At 47.5% G+C, this 22,225-nt stretch overlaps 1 protein-coding gene across 1 annotated transcript; it reads left to right on the top strand.

The window, feature by feature from the left end:
- Window positions 1–1,570: 1,570 nt before the first annotated feature.
- Window positions 1,571–22,086, top strand: NOBOX (NOBOX oogenesis homeobox). The gene is made up of 10 exons (XM_039490043.1): window positions 1,571–1,610; window positions 8,770–8,955; window positions 10,552–11,403; window positions 11,886–11,992; window positions 12,633–12,751; window positions 13,612–13,745; window positions 18,050–18,320; window positions 18,892–19,238; window positions 20,713–21,069; window positions 21,877–22,086. The coding sequence occupies exons 1-10, from the start codon at window positions 1,571–1,573 to the stop codon at window positions 21,900–21,902; spliced, it is 2,439 nt and encodes an 812-aa protein (XP_039345977.1). The 3' UTR covers window positions 21,903–22,086.
- Window positions 22,087–22,225: the final 139 nt, after the last annotated feature.

Below are 22,225 nucleotides of genomic sequence, written 5' to 3'. Positions count from 1 at the left end.
GAATGATCTCAAACAATACTAGTAAGACACCTGGGCAAACTGGATCTATGAGACAGCCTCAGCCCACCCTGCCTTCCCATGTTCACCAATAGGAATCAGAGACCCCAATCACCAATGAGCCTACATCACCCTCTCATCATGTAGCTCTGTACCGTTCCCTAGGGTGGGTAAGGATCTAGACTTTCCCAGCAGAGTACAAGGGTATCACAGACCTTTCACTACCATGCTGAGGACAAGTTGGCATTTCTATACATTGAAACAGAGGCCACTTTTTCAGGGCTCTCCTTTTATCTCCACCGCCTCACTCCATATACAAAGAAACAACCAATCCAATTAAACATCCCAGCCAACACAATAAACCATTCCACCTACTGCCACATACATGAAAAGAGTAGTTACACACAACTGAATACAGTATTCCAGGTGTGGTTGTCTCAGTACTAGAGAAACAGAGCGCAGGTAGTAGCGGAATTCAAAAAAAAAAAAAAAAATGAGGAGCCCGGTGGCACCTTAAAGACTAACCGATTTATTTGGGCATAAGCTTTTGTGGGTAAAAAACCCACTTCTTCAGATGCATGGAGTGAAAAATTACAGATGTAGGCATAAATATACTGACACACGAAGAAAAGGGAGTTACCTTACAAGTGGAGAACCAATGCTGACAGGGCCAACTCAATCAGAGTGGATGTGGTCCACTCCTAATAATTGATGAGGAGGTGTCAATACCAAGAAAGGGGAAATTGCTTTTGTAATGAGCCAGCCACTCCTAGTCCCTATTCAAGTCCAAATTAATGGTATTAAATTTGCAAATGAATTGTAGGTCTGCAGTTTCTCTTTGAAGTCTGTTTCTGACTTTTTTGTTGTTGAAGTATGGCTACTTTTAAATCTGTTATAGAATGATAAAATGTCCAGGGAGATTGAAGTGTCCTACTGGCTTTTGTATGTTACCATTCCTGATGTCTGATTTGCGTCCATTTATTTTTATGTAGAGTCTGTCCGGTTTGGCCAATGTATATGGCAGAGGGGCATTGCTGGCATATATCACATTAGTAGATGTGCAGGTGAATGAGCCCCTGATGGTGTGGCTGATGTGGTTGGGTCCTCTAATGGCATCGCTAGAGTAGAGCTAGGGACAGAGTAGGCAATGAGGTTTGTTACAGGGATTGGTTCATGGGTTAGTGTTTCCGTGGTGTGGTGTGGTGTGGAGCTGCTGTTGAGTATTTGCTTCAGGTTGGGGGCTGTCTGTAACCGAGGACTGGCCTGCCTCCCAAGGTCTCTGAGAGCGAGAGATCATTTTCCAGGACAGGTTGTAGATCGTTGATGAGGTGCTGGAGAGGTTTTAGTTGGGGGCTGTACGTGTTGGCCAGTGGTGTTCTACAGGACCAGCCCAACAAGGAAAATAACAGAAGGTGACTTCTGGGTACCCATGTCACTCTGTCAATCTGCTTCCTCACTTCCCAAGGTGGGTACTGTAGTTTTAAGAATGCTTGATAAAGATCTTGTAGATGTTTGGTCTCTGTCTGAGGGATTGGAGCAAATGCGGTTGTATCTTAGGGCTTGGCTGTAGACAATGGATCATGTGATGTGGTATGGATGGAAGCTGAAAGCAAGTAGGTAAGTTTAGCGGTCACAAAGTTTCCAGTATAGGGTGGTGTTTATGTGACCATCACTTGTTTGCACTGTAGTGTCCAGGAAGTGGATCTCTTGCATGGACTGGTCCAGGCTGAGGTTGATGGTGGGGTGGAAATTGTTGAAATCCAGGTGGAATTCTTCAAGTGCCTCCTTCCTGTGGGTCCATAGGATGATGTCATCAATGTAGTGTAAGTAGAGGAGGGGCACTAGGGGACGAGAGCCGAGGAAGCGTTGTTCTAAGTCAGCCATAAAAATGTTGGCATACTGTGGGACCATGTGGGTACCCATAGCAGTGCTGCTGACTTGAAGTTATAAGTTGTCCCCAAATCTGAAATGGTTGTGGGTGAGGACAAAGTCACAAAATTCAGCCACCAGGTATGCCGTGGCCTCTTCAGGGATACTGTTCCTGACAGCTTGTAGTCTATCCTCATGTGGAATATTGGTGTAAAGAGCTTCTACATCCATGGTGGTCAGGATGGTGTTTTCAGGAAGATCATTGTAGTTTCCCCAGGAAGTCTGTGGTGTCTCGAATATAGCTAGGAGTGCTGGTAGCATAGGGACTGAGGAGAGAGTCCAAATAGCCAGATAATCCTGCTGTAAGAGTGCCAGTGCCTGAGATGATGGGGCATCCAGGGTTTCCAGATTTATGGATCTTGAGTAGCAGACAGAATACCTCTGGTCGGGGCTCTAGGAGTGTATCTGAGTAGATTTGTTCCTGTGCTATAGCAAGGAGTTTCTTGAGCAGATGGTGTAGTTTCTTTTGGTACTCCTCAGTGGGATTGGAGGATAGTGATCTGTAGAATGTGGTGTTGGAGAGTTGCCTGGCAGCCTCCTATTCATATTCCAACCTGTTCATGATGACTACAGCACCTCCTTTGTCAGCCCCTTTAATTATAATGTCAGAGTTGTTTCTGAGGCTGTGGATGGTGTTGCGTTCTGCATGGCTGAGGTTATGGGGCAAGCGATGCTGTTTGTTCACAATTTCAGCCTGTGCACATCTGCGGAAGCACTCTATGTAGAAGTCCAGTCTATTATTTCAACCATCAGGAGGAGTCCACTCAGAATTCTTCTTCTTGTAGTGTTGGTAGGAAGGTTCCTGTGGGTCAGTGAACTGTTCAGTGGTGTGTTGAAAATATTCCTTGAGTCAGAGATGGCAAAAGTAGGCTTCCAGATCACTGCAGAACTGTATCACGTTTGTGAGGGTGGGGGGGGTGGGGCAGAAAGAGAGTCCCTGAGATATGACAGATTTTTCTGCCAGAATAAGTGTGGTTGGATAGACTAACAATATTATTGGGTGAGTTAAGGGTACCACTGTTGTAGCCCCTTGTGGCATGTAGGAGTTTAGATAGTTTACTGTCCTTTTTCCTCTGTAGAGAAGTGACGTGTGCGTTGTAAATGGCTTGTCTCCTTTTTGTAAAGTCCAGCCACGTGGAAATTTGTGTGGAAGGTTGGTTTTATATGATAGTCTCCAGTTATAAGAGCTCATTCTTGATCTTCTCCTGTCTGCTGTATAGGATGCTGATCAGGTGGTTCCGCAGTTTCTTTGAGTGTGTGTGTCACAATCTCTCACCATACTTAGTATAGTATGTCGATTGCAATGGATTTTTTTACCTTCAGTCCATCTAGTATGATGTCCATCTGTTTGCACTTGGAGAGGAAGATGATGTCTGTCTGTATCTGTGCGAGTTTTTTGATGAGGTTGATCAATCATTTGCATTGATTCAAAGATAATCAATGCAAATGAGCAAAGGCCTAGGGAGAGTCACTCTATGAGATGAGATGAAAAATTAAGGCCCTTATCCTGCCATCAGCTGTATGAAGACAGGCCTCTGCACCCATGTGGAGCACATTGCAAGACTGGGGCCTAAATTCTGTGTTTTTTCTAAGAGATGACAGTAGAGTTGCCAACTGTCTAATCGGACAAAACTGAGCAGCCCTGCCCTGCCCCATTCCCCGAGGACCTGCCCCTTCTCCGAGCCCCCACACCTGCTCACTCCATCTCCCCTCCCTCCGTCCCTCGCTCTCCCCCACCCTCATTCACTTTCACCGTGCTGGGGCAGGGGATTAGGGTGCGGGGGTGGTAGCGAGGGCTCTGGCTGGGGCCAGGGATGAGGGCTCTGTGCTAGGGCAGTGGTGCGGGCTGGGGGAGAGATGGGCTCTGGGTGGGGCCAAGAAATGAGGAGTTCAGGGTGTAGGAGGGGGCTCTGGACTGGGGCGGGGGTGCGGAGGGGGGGTGAGGACTCTGGCTGGGGGTGCAGGATCTGGGGCGGGGCCAGGGATGAGGGTTTGGGGTGCAGGAGCGGGCTCAGGACTGGGGCAGGGTGTTGGGAGGGTGCGGGCTCCAGGAGAGAGTTTGGATGCAGGAGGAGACTCTGGGCTGGGGCAGAGGGTTGGGATGCAGGGTCCAGGCAGCGCTTGCCCTGGCTCTCAGGAAGCAGTCACCAGGTCTCTGCAGCCCCTAGGTGCCCGGGCAACCAGGGTGGCTCTGCCTGCTGCCCTCGTGCCTTCAGACGCTGCCCCTACAGCTCCCATTGGTCATGGTTCCCAGCCAGTGAGACCTGTGGAGCTGGCCCTCAGGGCAGGAGCAGTGCATGGAGCCTCCCTAGCTGCCCATGCATCTAGGGGCTGCAGGGACCTGGCAGCCGCTTCGGGAGCCACACGGAGCTAGGGCAGGCCGGGAGCCTGCCTTAGCCCCGGACCCCCACTGCATCACCAACTGGACTTTACCGGTGCAGCCAGCAGTGCTGACTGGAGCCACCAGGGTCCCTTTTTGACCAGGCGTTCCAGTCGAAAACCAGACACCTGGCAACCCTAGATGACAGTGAAGATATCATAGTCAAGCGCAAGTATTTGAAGGATATCAACATCATGGAGGAAGAGAAAACATTTAGGGTGATATAAAGAACTGTAACTAGGAGTAATGGAAAGAAAATAAGAAGGGAAAAATGGGAGGAAAAAAGGGAATAGCAGAAAATGCCCTTATGGTAGATCTATTGTGCATGGGGCATGATAAATTCCCCTAAACTTGACTGAATAAAGACACTGGGGAATGTCCAGGGCTCTAGGAGCAATCACACAGCAGGCAAAGAGGAGAAGCAGCAGCTGAAGTAACTGAACTTTTTACACCTTTAGTTTCTCACAAATATCACACAGAAATACAGGTGACACTGCTTCAGATTGCAGCTATTTCATTTTGTGTGGGATGGGCAGCAGCAATGCAGGTCAACTCACTTGAATAGAGAAGCTGCTGACCTCCATAGGAAAAAAGATCAGTTTCTACAGAAGTGTTATAAATAGTCTCTTTAGAATAAAAACCTGAGAAGTTTTAAAGAGAGCCTGAAAAGGTCTGAAGCTGCCATCCAAAAATAAAATACCAAAGGTAATGTTCCTTGCTCCAGTAAAAGGAACAAACCACCACCACCTACAGGTCAACAAATAAATACAGCATTACTCACACACAGGAACATTCACAAAAATAACCACAGAGCAAAGCAAGGAGGATTCTCCTCTACTAGGCCCTGTTCATGCTAACAGTCAAAATGGATTTTGTTTGCAATCCTCAGCTGATCCAATTACAAGAGATGCCATTTGAGCTGTGTCCACACTCCAGCCAACTTGTCTCAGCTGTGGTAAAACCATGTTTGAACACTCACATCTTTACCATGCTGCCTAATTGTGCTCTCAATCCTACATTCATTTAACACAATGGGACTACTCACAACTGAGTACTTGCTGCATCAAGGCATTAAATACTACAGTGATACATGCCATAGAAAACCCAGAGATAGAAAGAACACATAGGACAATGCACTCTGGGATTGCTGCAGGAGAGGTGGACTGTCCTAACCAGTAATCAAGGCACAGTGGGACTGCTCTTGTCCACACTGCAAAAAATTAAGTGCAGAGCCACTTATAGGAAGACTGGTTATAAGAAAGATGATCCATCTTAGTGGCAAGAGCACTAGAGGCACCATGCTTACTAAACAGGTATTCACCATCAGGACCGTCCCTAGACATTGTGGTGCCCTACACAGTCTCCCCCCGTGAGAGGAGGGGCTGGACCCAGGCCTCCACAGGGTGAGGGGACTGCACCCAAGGTCTGTGGGGGGCAGGAAAAGGCTTGGGGGAAAACCGCCTCCCAGTACAAACTGGTGGAGCGGGTTGGGGCTGGGTCGCTCCACTTCCTGCCGCCTGGTGATTGCAGGGTTGACCCAACCCCATACTCATGGGGCAGTGGGAAGTGGAGTGATCCAGCCCGCTCCACTCTGCTCCCCTGGTTCCCAGCCTTGGGGGGCAGGGGGTACAACCCCCCAGCACTCACCAGCGGCACGGAGCAGGCTGGGGCCAGGTTGCTCCACTTCCTGTTGCCTGGTGAATGCAGGGTGTGCCCGACCCCTGCTGCAGTAGCTCAGGGAGGGGATGGAGTGGAGGCGGAGCAGGGATGGGAAGAGGCAGGGCAGGGACAGGGGCTATGGGAAAGGGGCAGAGTGGGCACAGGAGGGGGCGAGAGAAGCTTTCCTGGCAGGCTTAGCTGGCTGGGGGATTGGCTGGCAGCTGGAGCAGCATGCAGCTGTGTAGGGCACCAGGAAATTTGGGGCAATTTGATGCCCCAAATTTCCTGGTGCCCTACACAGCTGCTTGGCTCGTGTATGGGTAAGGACGGCCCTCTTGACCATGTGTGCAGACACCAAGCATGTTTTTTAGAACCAGCCACATTACTGAATGGTTACAATCTTGCTTGTAAAAGTTCAAGAGAGAACAGAGAGAGGTCTCAGGTTCTGGTGCCATCTCAGTCAAAGCAAACTACTGTGCACCCCTTCCACAGAGCACTAAGACCAGACAGAAGCCAGATATACACACTCAGGACCCAATTCACTGTTGCCCAGCATTTTGTGTAGGCATTTACACAGGTGTGAAGTGGGTTCAAATACCAGCAAATCAGAATAGTAGCACTATACACCCACTTTGCACTCATATAAGCAAATACACAAGGTGCAGGGAAACAATGAATTGAATACCCCATCCCACTCCTATACTGCATTACCAACAAGCCAATTTACTTATCATACCTTCTTGCTTACTTTTTGCCTTGCAACATATGACTGGCAGGGAAATCCATTTAATTTCTGTTTGTATTAAGTGTCACTTTCAGGCTCAAGTACTGTAATGTTTGGATTTTAAACATTTATGCTTAGGAATGTTTGTTATAAAAATACAACCATTTTGACTGGCCCTTTAATTTGGGGCCAAATTTTAATATATTATGCCTTTTTAACATCAAAACCAGTGATGCAAACAAACCACCATATTCAAAAAAGAATAGCATCTAGAGCAGTGGTTCTCAAACTATTGTACTAGTGACCTCTTTCACACAGCAAGCCTCTGAGTGTGACCCCCTTTATAAATTAAAACACTTTTAAAATACATTTAACATCATTATAAATGCAGAAGCAAAGCGGGGTTTGGGGTGGAGGCTGACAGCGCGCAACCTCCCATGTAATAACCTTGTGACCCCCTGAGGGGTCCTGACCCTCAGTTTGAGAACCCCTGGTCTAGAGCAACACATTAAACCCTAAAAAGACAGATGCCAAAAGAAACAAAAAGTTCTCAGAAACTGAACACAGAAAAAAAGAAAAACACATAAGCTAGATGCTATAGACTAATACAGGGAAACTTCACCCTAGAAGATTATCTTGCCCCTGTGATGTTTGTAAAATATAAGCAGGCTTCTACTAAATACAAAATCAGTGCTCAAAATGGAAAGTGAAACTAGGAGGTAGAAGACAAACCAGAAAGCCAAGGAGGAACAACTTCATAATCAATGGTCTTCTACAGAAATAAAGTACAAGAAACACTTCCCAGGCTACCAGAAATAGCCTGAGAGTCCAACTAAAAACGAAGGAAATAAAACTGGAAAACCTTGGGGACAAGACACAGAGCTGTAACCAGGGCAGGGTAAGCGGGGCAACTGCCCAGAGTGCAAGGCCACAGGGGCAGAAAAATGAGGCAACATGGGGGGCAGGGCATGTGGGGTCACATGCCCCACAAATTTCTGTCTTCCATTTAGCACAGAGGTTTTCTGGAGCCAGGGCAGTGGTGAGCAAGCTCCTTGGGGAAGCATTTTATAGCAGCTGGACTCAGCAGGCAGGGGCCAGCTCCAGGGGGCATCACCAGCTGGCACCAGGCTCCTTTAAGGGAGAGGCAAGAGCATGTCAGGAGCACAGCTAAGAGCTGTGCAACCCACCCTGCCTGGGGACCAACCAGTTGTGCAGAGGCTGCCTGGCTGGGGTAGCAGGGCAGGGAAGGCTGCTGGGAAAGCCAACCAGGGCCCTGGCTCCCACAGCCCAGAGAACCACGGGCCCGAGTGGCTCCCACCAGCTTCTGATCTGCTAGCTCCTGGTGGGGGCCATGCCGCAAGTTTGAAACCCTTGAAATCTGGGGGAGGAGGGAGCACATGACCCCTCTCCCCGATGCATCTCCTGTAGTGCTTGCTCACCCCAGGCACTAAAATGCCTAGTTACAGTTCTGGCAAGACAGACTCATGGGATATCAGAGCTTTGTGCAGAATCAGCAAACGGCCAAGAACTCTAAGAGAAAACCCATAGGGAAGCCACACTACTCCAGAACCTGCCCTCGACACAGGAGCCAGACGTACTGTAGTATCTTGGCAAAAGTGAATTGTCAGCCTGATCTCATGTACAGGGTGGGGGGTCTCAGGCTCTCCTCCTCACCCCTTTCCTTTTTTCTGGGACCCAGCAACCAGGGCCGGATTTCCAATTAGGCACAGGAGGCACGTGCCTTGGGGTGCCAGCATTCTAGGGGCACCTTCCCGCTCTAAAACTGTGTGCAGCATGAAGGTCCCCTGTAGGCGGGGGGTGGGGCATAGAGGATGCTGTGCCTAGGGGTGTATTCCAGCTCAGCCAGCAACCTGTCTTTCTGGGGCCTCTTCAGGGCCCCAGCTCAGTCGCTTTTGCCTTGCCCTGTCTTCGGGGACCGGGAAAGGGATTGGTCGCTCTCCCCTGGGGGACCCGGTTCGCTCCGGGGAGGGGGGGTTGATCTGTCTCTCCTTGGCCCCTTTGAGGAGCCGGTGTCTCCTCCTCACTGGCCGGGCGTCTAGCTCCCCCTCTCCTGCCCCAGGTGCGTGTGATGAGCCTCCCGGCGCCGGAGCCTCGCTGGGACGCGGGTTTCGCGCCCGCTGCAGCGGCCGGCGGGACATTAACGCGGCGCCCCGCGGCCCCGGCGCACCCCCGCTGGCTGGCGCCGAGAAGCCCGCACAGAGGATGGAGGGGGCGGGGGAGCAGCAGCAGCGGCTCCGGGTCTCGGGTAAGTTTAATGGCTCCGGGGGAGGCGCCCGGCAATGGTCCTAATGAGCGCAGCCCCCGCGGGCACTAACAAGCTCATAACCTGCCCCGCTGCGCGCCATCCCCTCGCTGCACATAACGCCCCCTCCTGCCCTGCCGTGCAGCGCTCCCTGGGGATACTGCCCGGGGGGGCTCGAGCAAGCCGCGGGGCGGGGCAGAGTTACCCCTAGGGGCTGACCAGGGCTAGGCGGCTGGGAACGGGGGAGGGGACGAGTAATTGCTCATTAGCTTTAGTTTCACCCCTGCAATTGCCACGGGCCCCAATATTCCTGCTGGGTAGCGGCTGTTCCTCACTAGGCAGGGGCCCCTACAGCTCTGCTGAGCGTCAGCTCCCAGCTCTGGCCTCCTGGGGTCAGCCCCTGGGTGGCAGTGCTTGGGGGGGGCTGATGGACCCTGGGAATCACCAGCCAGCATTGGTACTGCCCAGCTGTACCTGAAAGGGTTGCTCATAACAGTGAAGTAAAGGACTCGCGGGGGGGGGGGAAAGAAGTGCTTAAACAGACATTTTGGGGGTGGTTTACAAATTAAGGGCCCAGTTGGGCACTCTGTGAAGTCCACCGGAGCTCTGCCATAGACCTCAATGGGCACATGTCTGGCCCTCACCGGTTACTAAATGCCACTGAACTAAAGCCCAGATCCACAAAGGCATTTAGGCTCCGAACTTCCATTGATTTTAGAACCCTTCATAGTTGTATAGATCTGGGCCTAAATGTCTCTGTGTGCATTGGTATCTTAAGGCTTGTAGAAACGACTGGCTGGTGGACCTGCAGCATCAAAGGCTTGTGACTGTAAGGCATAAAAACACGTTACCCTTTCTCTTGGATTTCTAAGGGGACTGTTTTGCCTCTGTCCATGTGCTCCTGACCCCTTTGCTTTCCTTTTTCCTTTCTCAACCTGGTTGGCTACATCCCTACAGCCTTGATTCTGGCTGTTTGCCAGCCCAGTCTAAGCTGTGCATTCAGGTTATTTGACATCTTATGTTCAAAATAACCTTAGAAAACTCTTATGCCCTTATACTTGTGGTTACACCAAGGCACAAAACTTTTAGGGAGGTGCTGGGAGCACCTGGCTGAAGGTGAAGCAAACGAATTCAACGCTCCTCCAAGGATCTTTGGTTGACCCCCTATTTGAAGTTCTGTTTCTAGAATAATCCCCTGTCCATCAAAATCTCTTCCAGTTATGGCTCTTCCTCTAGAAGTGGACCAATGCTATGTTCCCTTTGATCTGTCATAACCATTCCCTGTCTCCCTTCCCTGAGAGCAACAGAAATCCGTGGGGACTGTTCAGCTCCCTGGGTATCATCAGGGTCCATCTTTCTCCCAGACCCCTATTGTCAATATGGGTCTCTTGTTTAGATCTACCATCCCTGAAGTACGGGGCTCCAGGCCCTTATAATTTTGGGTGAAAGAGCTGGTGATTACCCTTCTCATGATGCTCCTGGAAGTGAGACCCCTGCAGAAGGCAGAGCTTTCTCACTGAAACATCTTGCCTCTTCCCATGAACTTTCCTATCCAGGGACTGCCTTCTTCTAGCATGACTGTGTGTGTTTGCTTTGTAGTATGTGAGGAGGAGGAGGAGCAAGAACAAGGAGAGGAGGCGTCACTGCTGAGCCCTAAGCACTTCATTGAGGATGTGGCGCATGGGCCAGGGAACAGCTTGCTATCTACTTTCCATGCCGTGATTGTAAAAGATGAGTCTGGGAGTATCCTTGAAACAGGAGGTGGTGCTGATCCCTTAAAGGAAGAGGAGGAAGATGGAAACTACTGCATGGTGCAGGTGGGAGGGTCACCCAACCTGCACCCACCAGCCCTAGACTGCCAGCCTGGGAGCATCTTGGAAACAAGAGATGGTGCTGACCCTGTAAAGGATGAAGATGGAGGTGGAAACTACTGCATGGTGCATGTGTCTGGGTCACCCACCCCACACCCACCAGCTCTGGACTGTCAGCTCAACTATGCCACAATGTGTGGGTCATTGCCAGCTTTCTTTGGCAACATGAACTCTGTGCCCCGAGTCCCCGGGGCTGAGTTTACCCAGGAGATCCCAGATCAGTCACAGGAAAGAGCTGAGGGATATTACCCTGAGAGCATAGAAAAGGAGACCAAGAAACAAAAAATCAGTGGCAGGAGTGGAATGTGCTCCCCAAAGACATCCAGTGTTGCTCCCGGGAACTTTTACAGTGTGGCACAGCTCCAGGATGTGAATCTAAATCTTGGCCATGCTACCCGCAGATCAGCCCGGTGTGCGGCTGCCAGCACTGCAGGTCAGCAGTCCTACAGGGTGTCATCGTTCCAGGAATCTGGAGGCAGTCAGGATGTGGCCAAGGAGAAAAAAGTGCCACCAGAGAACCCAGAAGAGCAGGGAGCTCTGCTACCTGTCCGAAAGAAAACACGCACCTTCTACAGTGCAGGTAGGAATTGGAAGATACTGAGAGCCACCTGGCAGATAATGGTATTGGTAGACTAGGGTACAGTGTTACCAAGGGCATAGTGAATAGTATATTGGGCTGCAACAAGGAGACACTGGACAGCAGTGGCTGCTAGTGTTTGTACAGTCAGCTCTCCATTGTTAAATGCTCAGGAACATCTCCAGTTGAATTAACCTGGAAGGTTGCTAAGTGTATTGGGCATACAATATCATTAGCAAAATGCACTTTGTTCTGGTGAGGAAGATGATTTTTGCTTAATGTGGTAATATATTTCTATTTTGAAGATGCGTTTTTATACCATTATTTATTTATTTATTTGTTGAGTATTTTGAAAATCAGGTTTCTCTTCCCCCCTCCCCCACCCCGGTTTCTTTCTTTCACTCTCATGTCACACACACTATCCTGCTCTCTGCTTCATTATTCTCTTCCTCTCTCTCTCTCTTTCAACAATGCCTCCTTTCCAGAGCAGCTAGAGGAATTGGAGAGGATGTTCCAGGAAGACCATTATCCTGACAATGAGAAGAGGCGGGAGATCGCTGCTGCCGTTGGTGTAACACCACAGCGCATCATGGTGAGTCCCTCATGGTTAATGGGCTCTGCATCAGAAGAACAAGAGAAAAGGAGAAAGAGAGCCTGGAGGTATGTAGGGAGAGGAGAGGAGTTCATCTGGAAAGGAGAGAGACTGCAGCTGCCAGCAATGTAGGGGGCAGGAAGGTAACTCACAGGGAGGGTCAGTGACACAAGAAAATGGCAAAGGAGCCTCTGTTGACTTCTCTCTCTCTCTTCCTGACCCTTACTGTGAGGCTGGAGATTGTGAGGGGGAAGGGCTGCAGATGACAGTGGGCTCCTTGCTCAGCCTCCTTGTCTTTCTCTTGGGGCTGCTTGAAGAGGAATGGGGGTAAATGGGACCTGGGGGTGATCTTCCTGCTGACATGTCTCCCTTTCCTGAGGGCATTCAGGAGGAGACAGGAGGTTGGGGAGGCTTTTTATAGATTTGTCTCTCTCTTTCTCTGTCTCTCTGTCTCCTGGGATGGGCCATTTGGACACTTGCAGGGGATGAGGTGCAGGGGAGAGGCTTCTTGCTGATTTCTGTTTCTCAGGGTAGACTGTGGGCATGATCTCTGTTGATTTCTGTCTCTGTCCCAAAGGGCTTAAGAAGAAGGGATGCAGATGGTCTCCTCACCGAGTGTTTCTTTCTCTCCATTTATCAGGTTTGGTTTCAGAATCGCAGAGCAAAGTGGCGAAAATTGGAGAAACTCACTGTGAAAGGGAGCAAGAAATGCCCAGCATCAACAACTCTGTCTGCTCCTTCAGGAGCAAGCACTTATGGGTGAGGGACCTACCCCCTCTCTTTTCTCTTTGTTACCAAGCACTTAAGAGTGAGAGTTCCTACCCTTTCCCCTGCCCCATTTCATCTGCATCCCTCCCCCCTCACAATCTCTGGCCTCACATTAAGGGTCAGGAAGAGAGAGGGAGAAGTCAACAGAGGCTCCCTTGCCATGAGACCTTATGGGTAGCTGCAGCTTCTGCATCATGCCAGCCGGTGAGAGACTTGTGCACCCTTTCCCATTTCAAAACCTGACTTGGATTGGTAATGGAGTTTAATGGATAATGCCTTAAGAGTGTGATTTATTAGCCTGTGAGATAGTCTTCAAAGGAAAGTGGTGGAATCTCCATTGCTTACAATGTGCAGGGAGGAGGGGAGGAGATAAGAGTGATCTAGTAGATTTTTTCCATCCTCAACTTCTGTGAGCATGTTGACCAAAGTCCCTTCTGCACCTTATTCTCCTCATAGTTTAAGTGCTTCTGGACCCACAGGGGGATATTTTCCCTCTCTTTCCTCGCCCACTCATGTTTTCCTCACAGAAAATGGGGTTCATTGGTGAAATGGAAGTTGGCATCTTTAGGGGAAAGGGGTTTATGTGTGGGGGCGAAGTGGGAGTATGCAAAGACTTTCCAGGGAGAGGAGGATCCTCCAAGAGAGTGGGTGGAAGGAAAGATCTTTCAGAGGCAGAGGCAGGTAGAAGTTAAGGTTTTGCAGAGAGAGGAGGATAATAGGAATTTGGAGTGAGAGTTTCCTGAGGAAAGAAGGGGAACAGTTAGAAGAGTGAGTATTTCCAGGTCAGGGCTCGTCTCACTCTGCCCTCTGTTCCTTCGTTCCCTGCTCATATCTTTTACTTCTTTCTCCAGGCCATCTCTCCTGCCTATGCCTCCACTGCCTGACATCATTCATGACCAGTCTGCTATGCTCAACATGGATACCGCAGTTGGGAACTATCCCAGCATGCTCAGTGGGCATCCTGCACCGCTCGTCTCCTCATCAGGTGAAAGCCATTCATGGTTGTATCTCAGTAAGAATTTGTGTTTCTGTCTGACACGGCGTGGTGGTGTTCTTGCTGCCTCCAGGATTCTGAACACAGCCTAAGGAAAATCACACAGGTCTCCACACCAAGCAGAAACTGTGAAATGGATTTAACACATCCCTGCACGTGCCCTCTAATGGGATTACCCACTATGTTGTGCAGCTTCTCAGCATTGAGAATGGGGTCAAAGTCTGAAATCATTACTAATTCCTTACCCAGGTCTGACACCTGTAAGCAACCTCCCGCGGCTGCGGGCGGTTCCACCGTCGGCGGGCTCCGCTGCTGCTGCGATGTCATCATGCCTGCGAGGTCCAGCCGAGCAGCAGGCGCCCCTCCCTCCGCATGCCATGCCGGCGGGTCGGTCAGTCCGGGGCCGGGTGGATCTCCGCCTCATGACGCGCGCAGCTCGCTCCCCCGCCCCCCCCCCCCCGCCGCCCCGCGGGCGGGAGATTTTTTTTTGCCTAGGCACCAGCTTGTTGCTGGTGCCCCCCCCCCGCCGCCTGTAAGGCCAGACATGATCAGCCTCACTTCCTTTAATCCCAGTTTGCTAGATGTTAGATACTGGCACCATTAATGGTGTTTCCCTGAATGATCGTGTAGGGTTTGTTCTGGTTGTTTATGCTCCTGTGGCAGGTATACACCCTACATATAGGTTTAAACTGTAGCTTTTCAGCTACAGCCCAGCCCACAGTAGAGGAGAGTGTGTGAGGAGGTGAGTCACATTAACAGCAGCTTTTATATCTGAATGTGAGCCAGGCTCCATGCCACCCTTAGTGCCCAGGGAGCGTAGGCCAGAACAGCCCCTTCTAGCCTATTTTACACATTGCTGTCTTGACCAGAATAGGGACAGAGCCACAACCTTGCCATTGTTCTACCCCACCCATACCTTCATGTCCCCTGGAAAGTTACTACTACTACTGTTGGCCTCAGACTTCACTGAGGCCTGACATTGTGCAGTCAGTGTGCACTGACAGCCCGAGGACCAGACTTGTGCTTGGTCCAGAGGGGCAGAAATTGGATGAGGGTGAAGGTTCTTATTTAATTTCTGTTGCAGTAACATTGGGAGTCAATAGGGTGTGCTCTTGGACCAGTTTTCTACCTGAGCTGCAGCTAGTCTTTGGAGAATCATAGAAAGCAGAGAGAAAAGATTTGTTAGATTGAATATTTCATGCCTTAGGAGCCTGTAATCTTATGAAGTCAGGATTTTTCCCTAGAGTACATTTCCCAGTATTTACTTCAGATGACGTTTTCACCACTTTTCTAGGGAGAGTAATCCATACTAATAGATCTGATTAGCAAGTGTTTTCCTGATATTTAGCCTAAATTATCCCTTTCATTAATTTCATATGCTTAGTTATAACCCATTGTACCATGCTAAATGCAGTGACACTTATATTAAGGGAATGACTGAGAGATCAACAAAAATTGGGTGCTCCGTGGAAATGGTTTTCTAATGAATTTGGAGCATAACTGAACCCAGACAGCTAAAAATGGTAGATTATTAAAGATTAAATAGTATTTATTCAGTGCCAAAATAGTTGATGATGCATTAGACCTCAATAAAAATGCATTTATAAGTTTACTCAATTTTCATAAACAGGCACATAAGCTAAGAATAAAGTACTAAAATAAAACACATTACCAGTACTATAATATAGTACTTCACTTCTGTCATCTAAATCTGTCTGTGAGAAGTAGTCCAGAAACTAAGACTGCTTATGAATAGATTCTATGAATTTTTTAACCAACATGTCTTTAATTCTATTAGTTGATTCCAACATTTGCACATTTTGTTGCAGCAGTACAAACATTGTCAAGGCATTTGAATAATCCATTGCTTCTCAGAATGATGTTGTGACACAATTGATGAATCCTGCAATTAGTCAAATAAGCTCAAAGTCCAAGATGTTGCAAAAATGGCCATTTGTTGGAAGAAAACAAGCAAACATAATATTCAACTATTCCTATAATTGTCTATGGATGAACTACAGGATCCATAGGGGTTTCACAGACACACCGTGCTTTCAGGAGAGGAAACCTCTGCTATAGTGTCTGAACTGAGCCCAGCCATTTCCGCTATCCTTTTTCCATCCAATTGTAGCCAAGTTTTCTAGCCTTCTTGAGTGCTTTTCCTCTCAGAATAATGTTCACCTGGACACACTCCCTTTCCCAAGTATAGATTTCCCTCAGAAAGTGAAATATTCACAAAATAACTTAAAATATACAAGGGCCTACCCAAATTCTTCATATTCTCTGTGGGGAAAAAGGAAGGGGGAATTCCTGCCCAATCAATCATTGGTGTTCCATTCTCAGGGATCCTAAAACCAAAGAACAAATACAGTAGAGTCCCAACTCCCTGCCTGAAACTGAGGGCTCTGGAATTTGCTATCTACTATCACCATTGCATCTACATTGAGCTGTCATCAAATCAGGCCTTCAGTGACACCTGTGCATGCTCCACTGAAGTCACTGTGCGTACATGTGTAATGATTGGAACTTAGTTAACTGTTTAGTTGCTGGATGAACAAGCTGAAACAGACTCCAGTGTCCCCTCTCTCTAGTTCTGCAGGGCTCACAGGAGCAAAAAGCAGTGAAAACCTATTTTTGTCCACCAAAGACAGCCAATGTTACACCCAGGAAACAAATCTGTTCAGGAAGAAGATGCCATTTTTCACAATGACTCTTTTCAGAAAAGAACCACACTTTGACGATACAACTGTGCAGTGTTTTTAAATAAATCATCACCAGAGCTGACTCTGGTGAATGAGAATAGAAAACAAGTTGAAAGAAAAATAAATCATCTGTTTTTTATATCAGCCTTTTTTACTAAGAAAACAACTTGCCAACAAAATTGGATCAAGTTAAAACTGTGGAGCCACCACTTGGCGTCATTAGAAGTTTAAAGAAATGGTGGAGGAGATAAATAGAAACTTGAGTAGGATGGAATCCAGAATAATGGAACTGAATGAAAAGATTGAACAAATGAGTGACAAAGTCAATCAATTACAAGGCAAAAGTGATTTCCAAAGTATAGGCTCTGTGAAAATAACACAGAGAAAGAAAATAAACGTGCTATCATCTCTGTAAGTGGCAGGCTCCAACAAAAGTAACTACCAACTTGAGCAATTAGAGAATCCAATCTGAAAATATAATATTTGCCTCTCTGATACAGAGGAAGGGTTAGATACATATATAATTGTGTGCCTAATTATTGTGATTATGTGAGCAAAATAGGTACTTGCTTGTGCAAATAATAGATCATTGGTGTGCGTGTAAATGCCTGACTCTGGCAATTCCACAAGAAAATTAGGCATATGAAATTGCAACAGATGATTTTGCACATGGCCCTAGGCTTCTGGTGGTTTGAATATCAGGCCTTTGCTGTGGTGGCCACCAGAGAAAGAGATGAAAAGTTCAAATCTGCATATTTTCTCCACACTGTTTAATTGGTTCCATAACACAAAGACCTCCTTTTCAAGTCTACAATGAGAGAGAACTGTATGATTCTGCAAAATTCTATGTGCATTACCAGGAATGTTCTTGGGGCTCAGTCCTGAAACCCAATGAGACAGCTCAGTGAGGGAATAAAGAACAGCAAGAAAATCAGTGGATATGTTGGGTATTTAAGTTCTGTAGCACCTCAGGGCAACTGAGACTGAGCAAGGAGTTCTGCACTACTCCAAAACAGGGCTATGTTTAAAAGGCACAACTGAGCCCAAAGAATTAATGTGTATTCTTGCAGCTGTGTTGTGAAATGAAGAGCTGGAACTAAAGAGAATGTGGTATAAATAAGATTATGTTTGGAGCCTTTTCCAAGCTGGCTGTGGGTAACACCCTTTCCTCACAGTGTTCTGGAATCTGTTTCTGATAGCACTGAGAAGCAGCATGTTGACCTGTTCAAGGTTGTCAGTAACGTTTGGAGCAAGAATTTCTGTCCCAGAAAATTCTATGTTTAGTAGCATACATTTTGTGTCAGTGAACGTTCTGCGCCAGCCAGAGTGATATCAACAGGTAGGTTTCCTGTAGCTCAGCCCCAAGAGGCTTGTGCTAGACAGAACTAAGTGCAATAGTGCTTCTGTTTACTGTCTCTATCCTCTACCGTCTGGCTCTTTTTCACTCCCAACTTCTTCTCCATCCCCTTGCACTCTTTATCCCACACCTCTGCCTTGCCATGCTCACTGCCCTGATTCCCCCAGCTCTGTCACTCACTCTACTTTCTCCATTTGACCTGTGTATGACACAATCTCTTGCTTTTTCCTTCACAGTCTCTTCGGTAACTGGAGTGGTGACGTGTTGTGAGGCAGGTCAGACAAAGGCACTATCCCAGGGCAGCTTCGGTTCCAGCAGGATGGAGTGCTTCCCCACAATTCCCAGCCCTCCACCCATTCGTAGGGCCAGCCTCCCTCTCAATATGACCTTCAACCCAAACAATCATATTGTTCCATTGATGCTGGACACTCCCAACAGTGAATGTAGTCCATCCAGTCAGGAAAGCAGCTCCAGGGAAGTCCTCACTTACAGCTTCCAGAGTCAAGGGTATGGGCAATGAGACATTCTTCATGAAAGAGATGGGGAAAGCAAACTTTAGAGAGGTTGGGGTGGGGGAAACTGAGAGGGACTAGAGAATGCTAGAGGACAGAGCTAGGATTAGGTGTGTTCATGCAAAGGGGGGGATGCTAAGAGGAGAGGAAAGGGAAGGGGGATCCAGATGAGATTATGTGTGTGCATGGTGGGAGGGGGGCCTAAGAATAAGGAAAGGGAGATCTCCTAAGAGAATGCAGTTGGGATTAAGATGTGTGTGAGAAAGGGGAGCTCCGATGTGCAGAGAGTGGGAATCCTTCAGGGAGGATACAGTGGGGATTGGAGTGTGCATGGAGAGTGGGAAACTTGAGTATAAAGATGCCCCCCATTGCCTCAACTTCACATCAGCTGGCATGTTTTCATCTTCTCTTGCCTTTGCCCTGTGCCTGGGTGTTGGGGAGCCAGAATAGGTGTCAGCTGGGAGTTGGGAGCCAGGGGAGGGTTTAACAATTGTTTTCAGCACATGTTGCTTTAATGGTTCCTCCCCTCCCAACCTGTGAACTGTTTCTCTCCTTGCACTCCACAGTATCAGCTCACCAACCTCATGCAATTACCCTGAACAGCTGGAGCCCACAGCCAACCTAGAGACCCCATATTATCACTACAGTAACCAGCCTGGAACCTACCAGCTGCCCCAATACCCCCTGCAGCACCAGCTCTCCCAATTCCACCACCTTCCAGTCCCCCTTGCTGGCAATGTGCTGCCCAGTGTCCGCCTCACACCTACTACACCCAGCGAATCCAATCCAGCTTTCTTCACCTTGGCTGGCAATAGTGGGGTTGTGACCTATGGAGCGGCAGGTGCCTCCCGAGGGTATTTACAGCACCACATAGGGGGACAGATCCTGTTACAGCAGCCTGCTGGGAGTTCAGGTGAGTATCCCCAAATCTATTGGGATCCCATTCACCCCAACTCTCTGGGGTTACTAGCTGGTTTAATGAAGGGCCAAAATGTGCAGCAATTCAACTATAACTATGAAAGGGAAAAGAAGGAAGAAAAACATGTATATAGTAAGTGACACTATAGCTCCCTACCTCCTTACTGCCTGACTCTCTCTTTTTAAAATCACTGAATGATTATTAAGTTTGATCCAAATATTATGAGCTCTTGGGACACACATCTTGGAGTGTACTGTACCTTTAAAAAATACAATGTTGAAAATAGATGGCTAGAGATAGATTGGTATCTAGATGCCACAGTGGCATAGAGTTAGGGTAGATACATCAAGGAAAACTGGCTCCTAATCCTATCGGGCCCCTTCTGAAGCCATCTTAAAAGTATGTATATGGTTTGGGGGCACGGGGAATGAGGTGCTTAGAGGTAGAGCTGTCTGGTGGATAGCACATGGAAAAAGGAGTCAGGACTGTTTTTCCCCCTGGCTTTGATACTGACTTGATTTATGACCCTGGTTAAATTACTTCAAGTAATTGTTCTCTGAAATGTAATTATGTATAAATGGTATCTTTGGGCTCCATGTTTAGTTTGTCCCAATGATTTCCATATCGTGATCAGTTTACAAATAAAACCAGATGTTTCTTTTTCAGACAGCCGGCCTTGCAAACTCAGCCTGAGATCTGAGAACTAGGTTGGGTTCTTACCATCCCATGCATCATCACAAATAATAAAGGTTCTTCAGGCTAAATACTGCCCTTAGTCACATCAGCACAGTCCCGTTGCCTTCAGTGGGTTTGCACAATTGTAAACGATGGGAACCTAAGCCCTGACCGTGAAAATATTTACACCCATGTTTAACTTTAAGCAAGTGAACAGTCCAATTGAATTCACATGCATAAAGTGAAGTATGTGCATAGGTGTTTGCAGAATTAGGACCATTTCTGTTGATGGTGCACAAGAGGGAACAGAAGCCAAACACCAAGTTGGCTCTGCACGGCAAACAGGAGTGCGAACAGTAAAAACCCATTTTTGTCACTTAAGTCACTGAATACACTGGTGGAACAGACCTCTTGGATGAGAGAGTGCCATTTTTACATAGCCACTTCAGATTAGAATCACATTTTAATCATTCTGCCCCTCAGTTTTGCCCTCCTGTAAAGTGTGCACTGCATAAGAACACTTCTTATGCTGCAAACCATGAAGTTAACCTTTCTCTTATTGCAATACATTGGTATTTATTCCAGTAATGTTGTTTTGCATTGAACACACCTTACTGTGGTCCCAGAAATGCTGCATTTTTAGTTTGGACTCTCTCTGACAAGGACGGCTTATTCAGTTTTTGAAGGTAAATCCCTTTGAAATCCTCTGATGAAAGGTGCTATCTAGGTAAAGTATATTATCCTGCTTTCCTTGTCTGTCTGTCCCTTCCAACTTCTCTGCTTTTTTTTCCAGGAGGTATCGCTGCCTACCAGGCTGTCCCCTGGAATGAATTCTACATGCAGGGACGTCCATTCTCCAATCAGCTTTGCTCTCGAATGCAGTTTTCCAGCACTGCAGCAGGACATTACTCCACAGAGCAGGTTCCCTACGCTCAGAACCCTGGTATAATGCAGCCCACTCCCTGTTTCCTCCAGCTGCCCAAAGGGGCAACATCAGGATCTGTAGTATTTACTGAAAAACAAAGGGCATTGCAAGCACCAGACCAGACTTCATATCAGAACCACCAATTGCAGATCGCACCTGCTGAAAGAGAGGACCCAGAGAGCAGCAGCAGCAGCAGCATCACCAAGGAGGAGGAAAGTGCTGCTGGTAATTGAAAGGCCCCCTGGGCTTTGTGGTAGGGATGAGGAAGGCATTTCTGAGCCTGGTAGATCCCCCTGGATAGACATCTGAGACCAGAGCTGGGGGGTAGTTGGGATGGATTGCCACTCCTGGGTTGCTGTCTCAGAAAGGTCTCTGGAGGCAAGGGGAAATTACACCTTGTGTGGAATCTGTGAATTTGTGAATTTGGTCTCAGGGTATTTAAAGATCAGTCCTGTGTCTCTATTGGCATCCCCTTCTTGGTATTCTCCTGACTGGGATTCTGAAATTAGGAGTGGGGAAGCTTTGTGTCCCACAGACAAGCTTCTCAGATTGGTCTGTTCTCTGAAGATGGTATGTGACTGCACGTGGATGATAGTCCAGATGGGATTCAGAGGAAGATCAGTCTGAGAGAGTGCAAGGGTGAATCCTCTGTATGACATCTATTCTATTGGGGTGGTCTGGGCAGCCATGCTTGGCTGATTACTTCAAAGATACCTACCACGAATAGATCCACGTTTCCTCTGGGGAGAGCTGGTTAAGAGAACAAGTTTGCAAAACTATTATTTTTAAAATTTTACTGTTTAAACATTTTTAAATTAAAAAAAGTGAACTGACTTTATAATTGGTCAAAAATCTAGGGGGAAATATCATCAAATATTTTCATAGGGGGGTTTTGTGTTTTTCATAGGGGTTAGTTTCTAATTTTGAAATGACAAAATTTTGAAATTTTAAAAAGTTTGAAACAGTTCTATCTCTGGGTGACTTCTACAGAGTGTTCTGAGATTGGTCTTTCTTATATATTTCTTCTTTCAGATGACAAAGAAGAGAATCCAAATTGACTCTGCATGTTGAAAGAAACAAGGAGGAAAGGATGTTGTTATTATTATTAAAAACTGTATTATGAGAGAGACAGAGGAAAGAAGAATTAATATTATTTGCAATCAAAATGCTTTTTTGTTTCTTTTGAGTTTTTTGTTATTGCTATGATTGTTCTCCTGCTGAGGAAAGAAGCAGTGAAGTTTCAATCAATAAAAACTTCTGGTCTGTGCTTTTTGCAAATATCCTGACTTTTGAGTTTTACTAAGAAAGATGATCTTGGTTAGACTAAAGAAGGTAACAAGGACTCAGTGGACAGGAGTAGCTGGAAACCAAGATCCATTGG

Source organism: Mauremys reevesii, linkage group 1 (genome assembly GCF_016161935.1).
Source record: "Mauremys reevesii isolate NIE-2019 linkage group 1, ASM1616193v1, whole genome shotgun sequence".
In the NCBI taxonomy this organism is placed as follows: Eukaryota; Metazoa; Chordata; order Testudines; family Geoemydidae; genus Mauremys; species Mauremys reevesii.
The sequence above is the reverse complement of the archived record's forward strand: the minus strand, read 5'-3'. Positions and strand labels throughout refer to the sequence as shown.

Bases quoted from the DNA above. Each gene is read 5' to 3' on its own strand.
- NOBOX (XM_039490043.1), top strand. From the start codon at position 1,571: ATGGATCATGTGATGTGGTATGGATGGAAGCTGAAAGCAA. The intron at 18,321-18,891 runs GTATGGGCAATG...TGCACTCCACAG, and splicing joins TACAGCTTCCAGAGTCAAGG to TATCAGCTCACCAACCTCAT. The intron at 21,070-21,876 runs GTAATTGAAAGG...TTCTTCTTTCAG, and splicing joins GGAGGAGGAAAGTGCTGCTG to ATGACAAAGAAGAGAATCCA.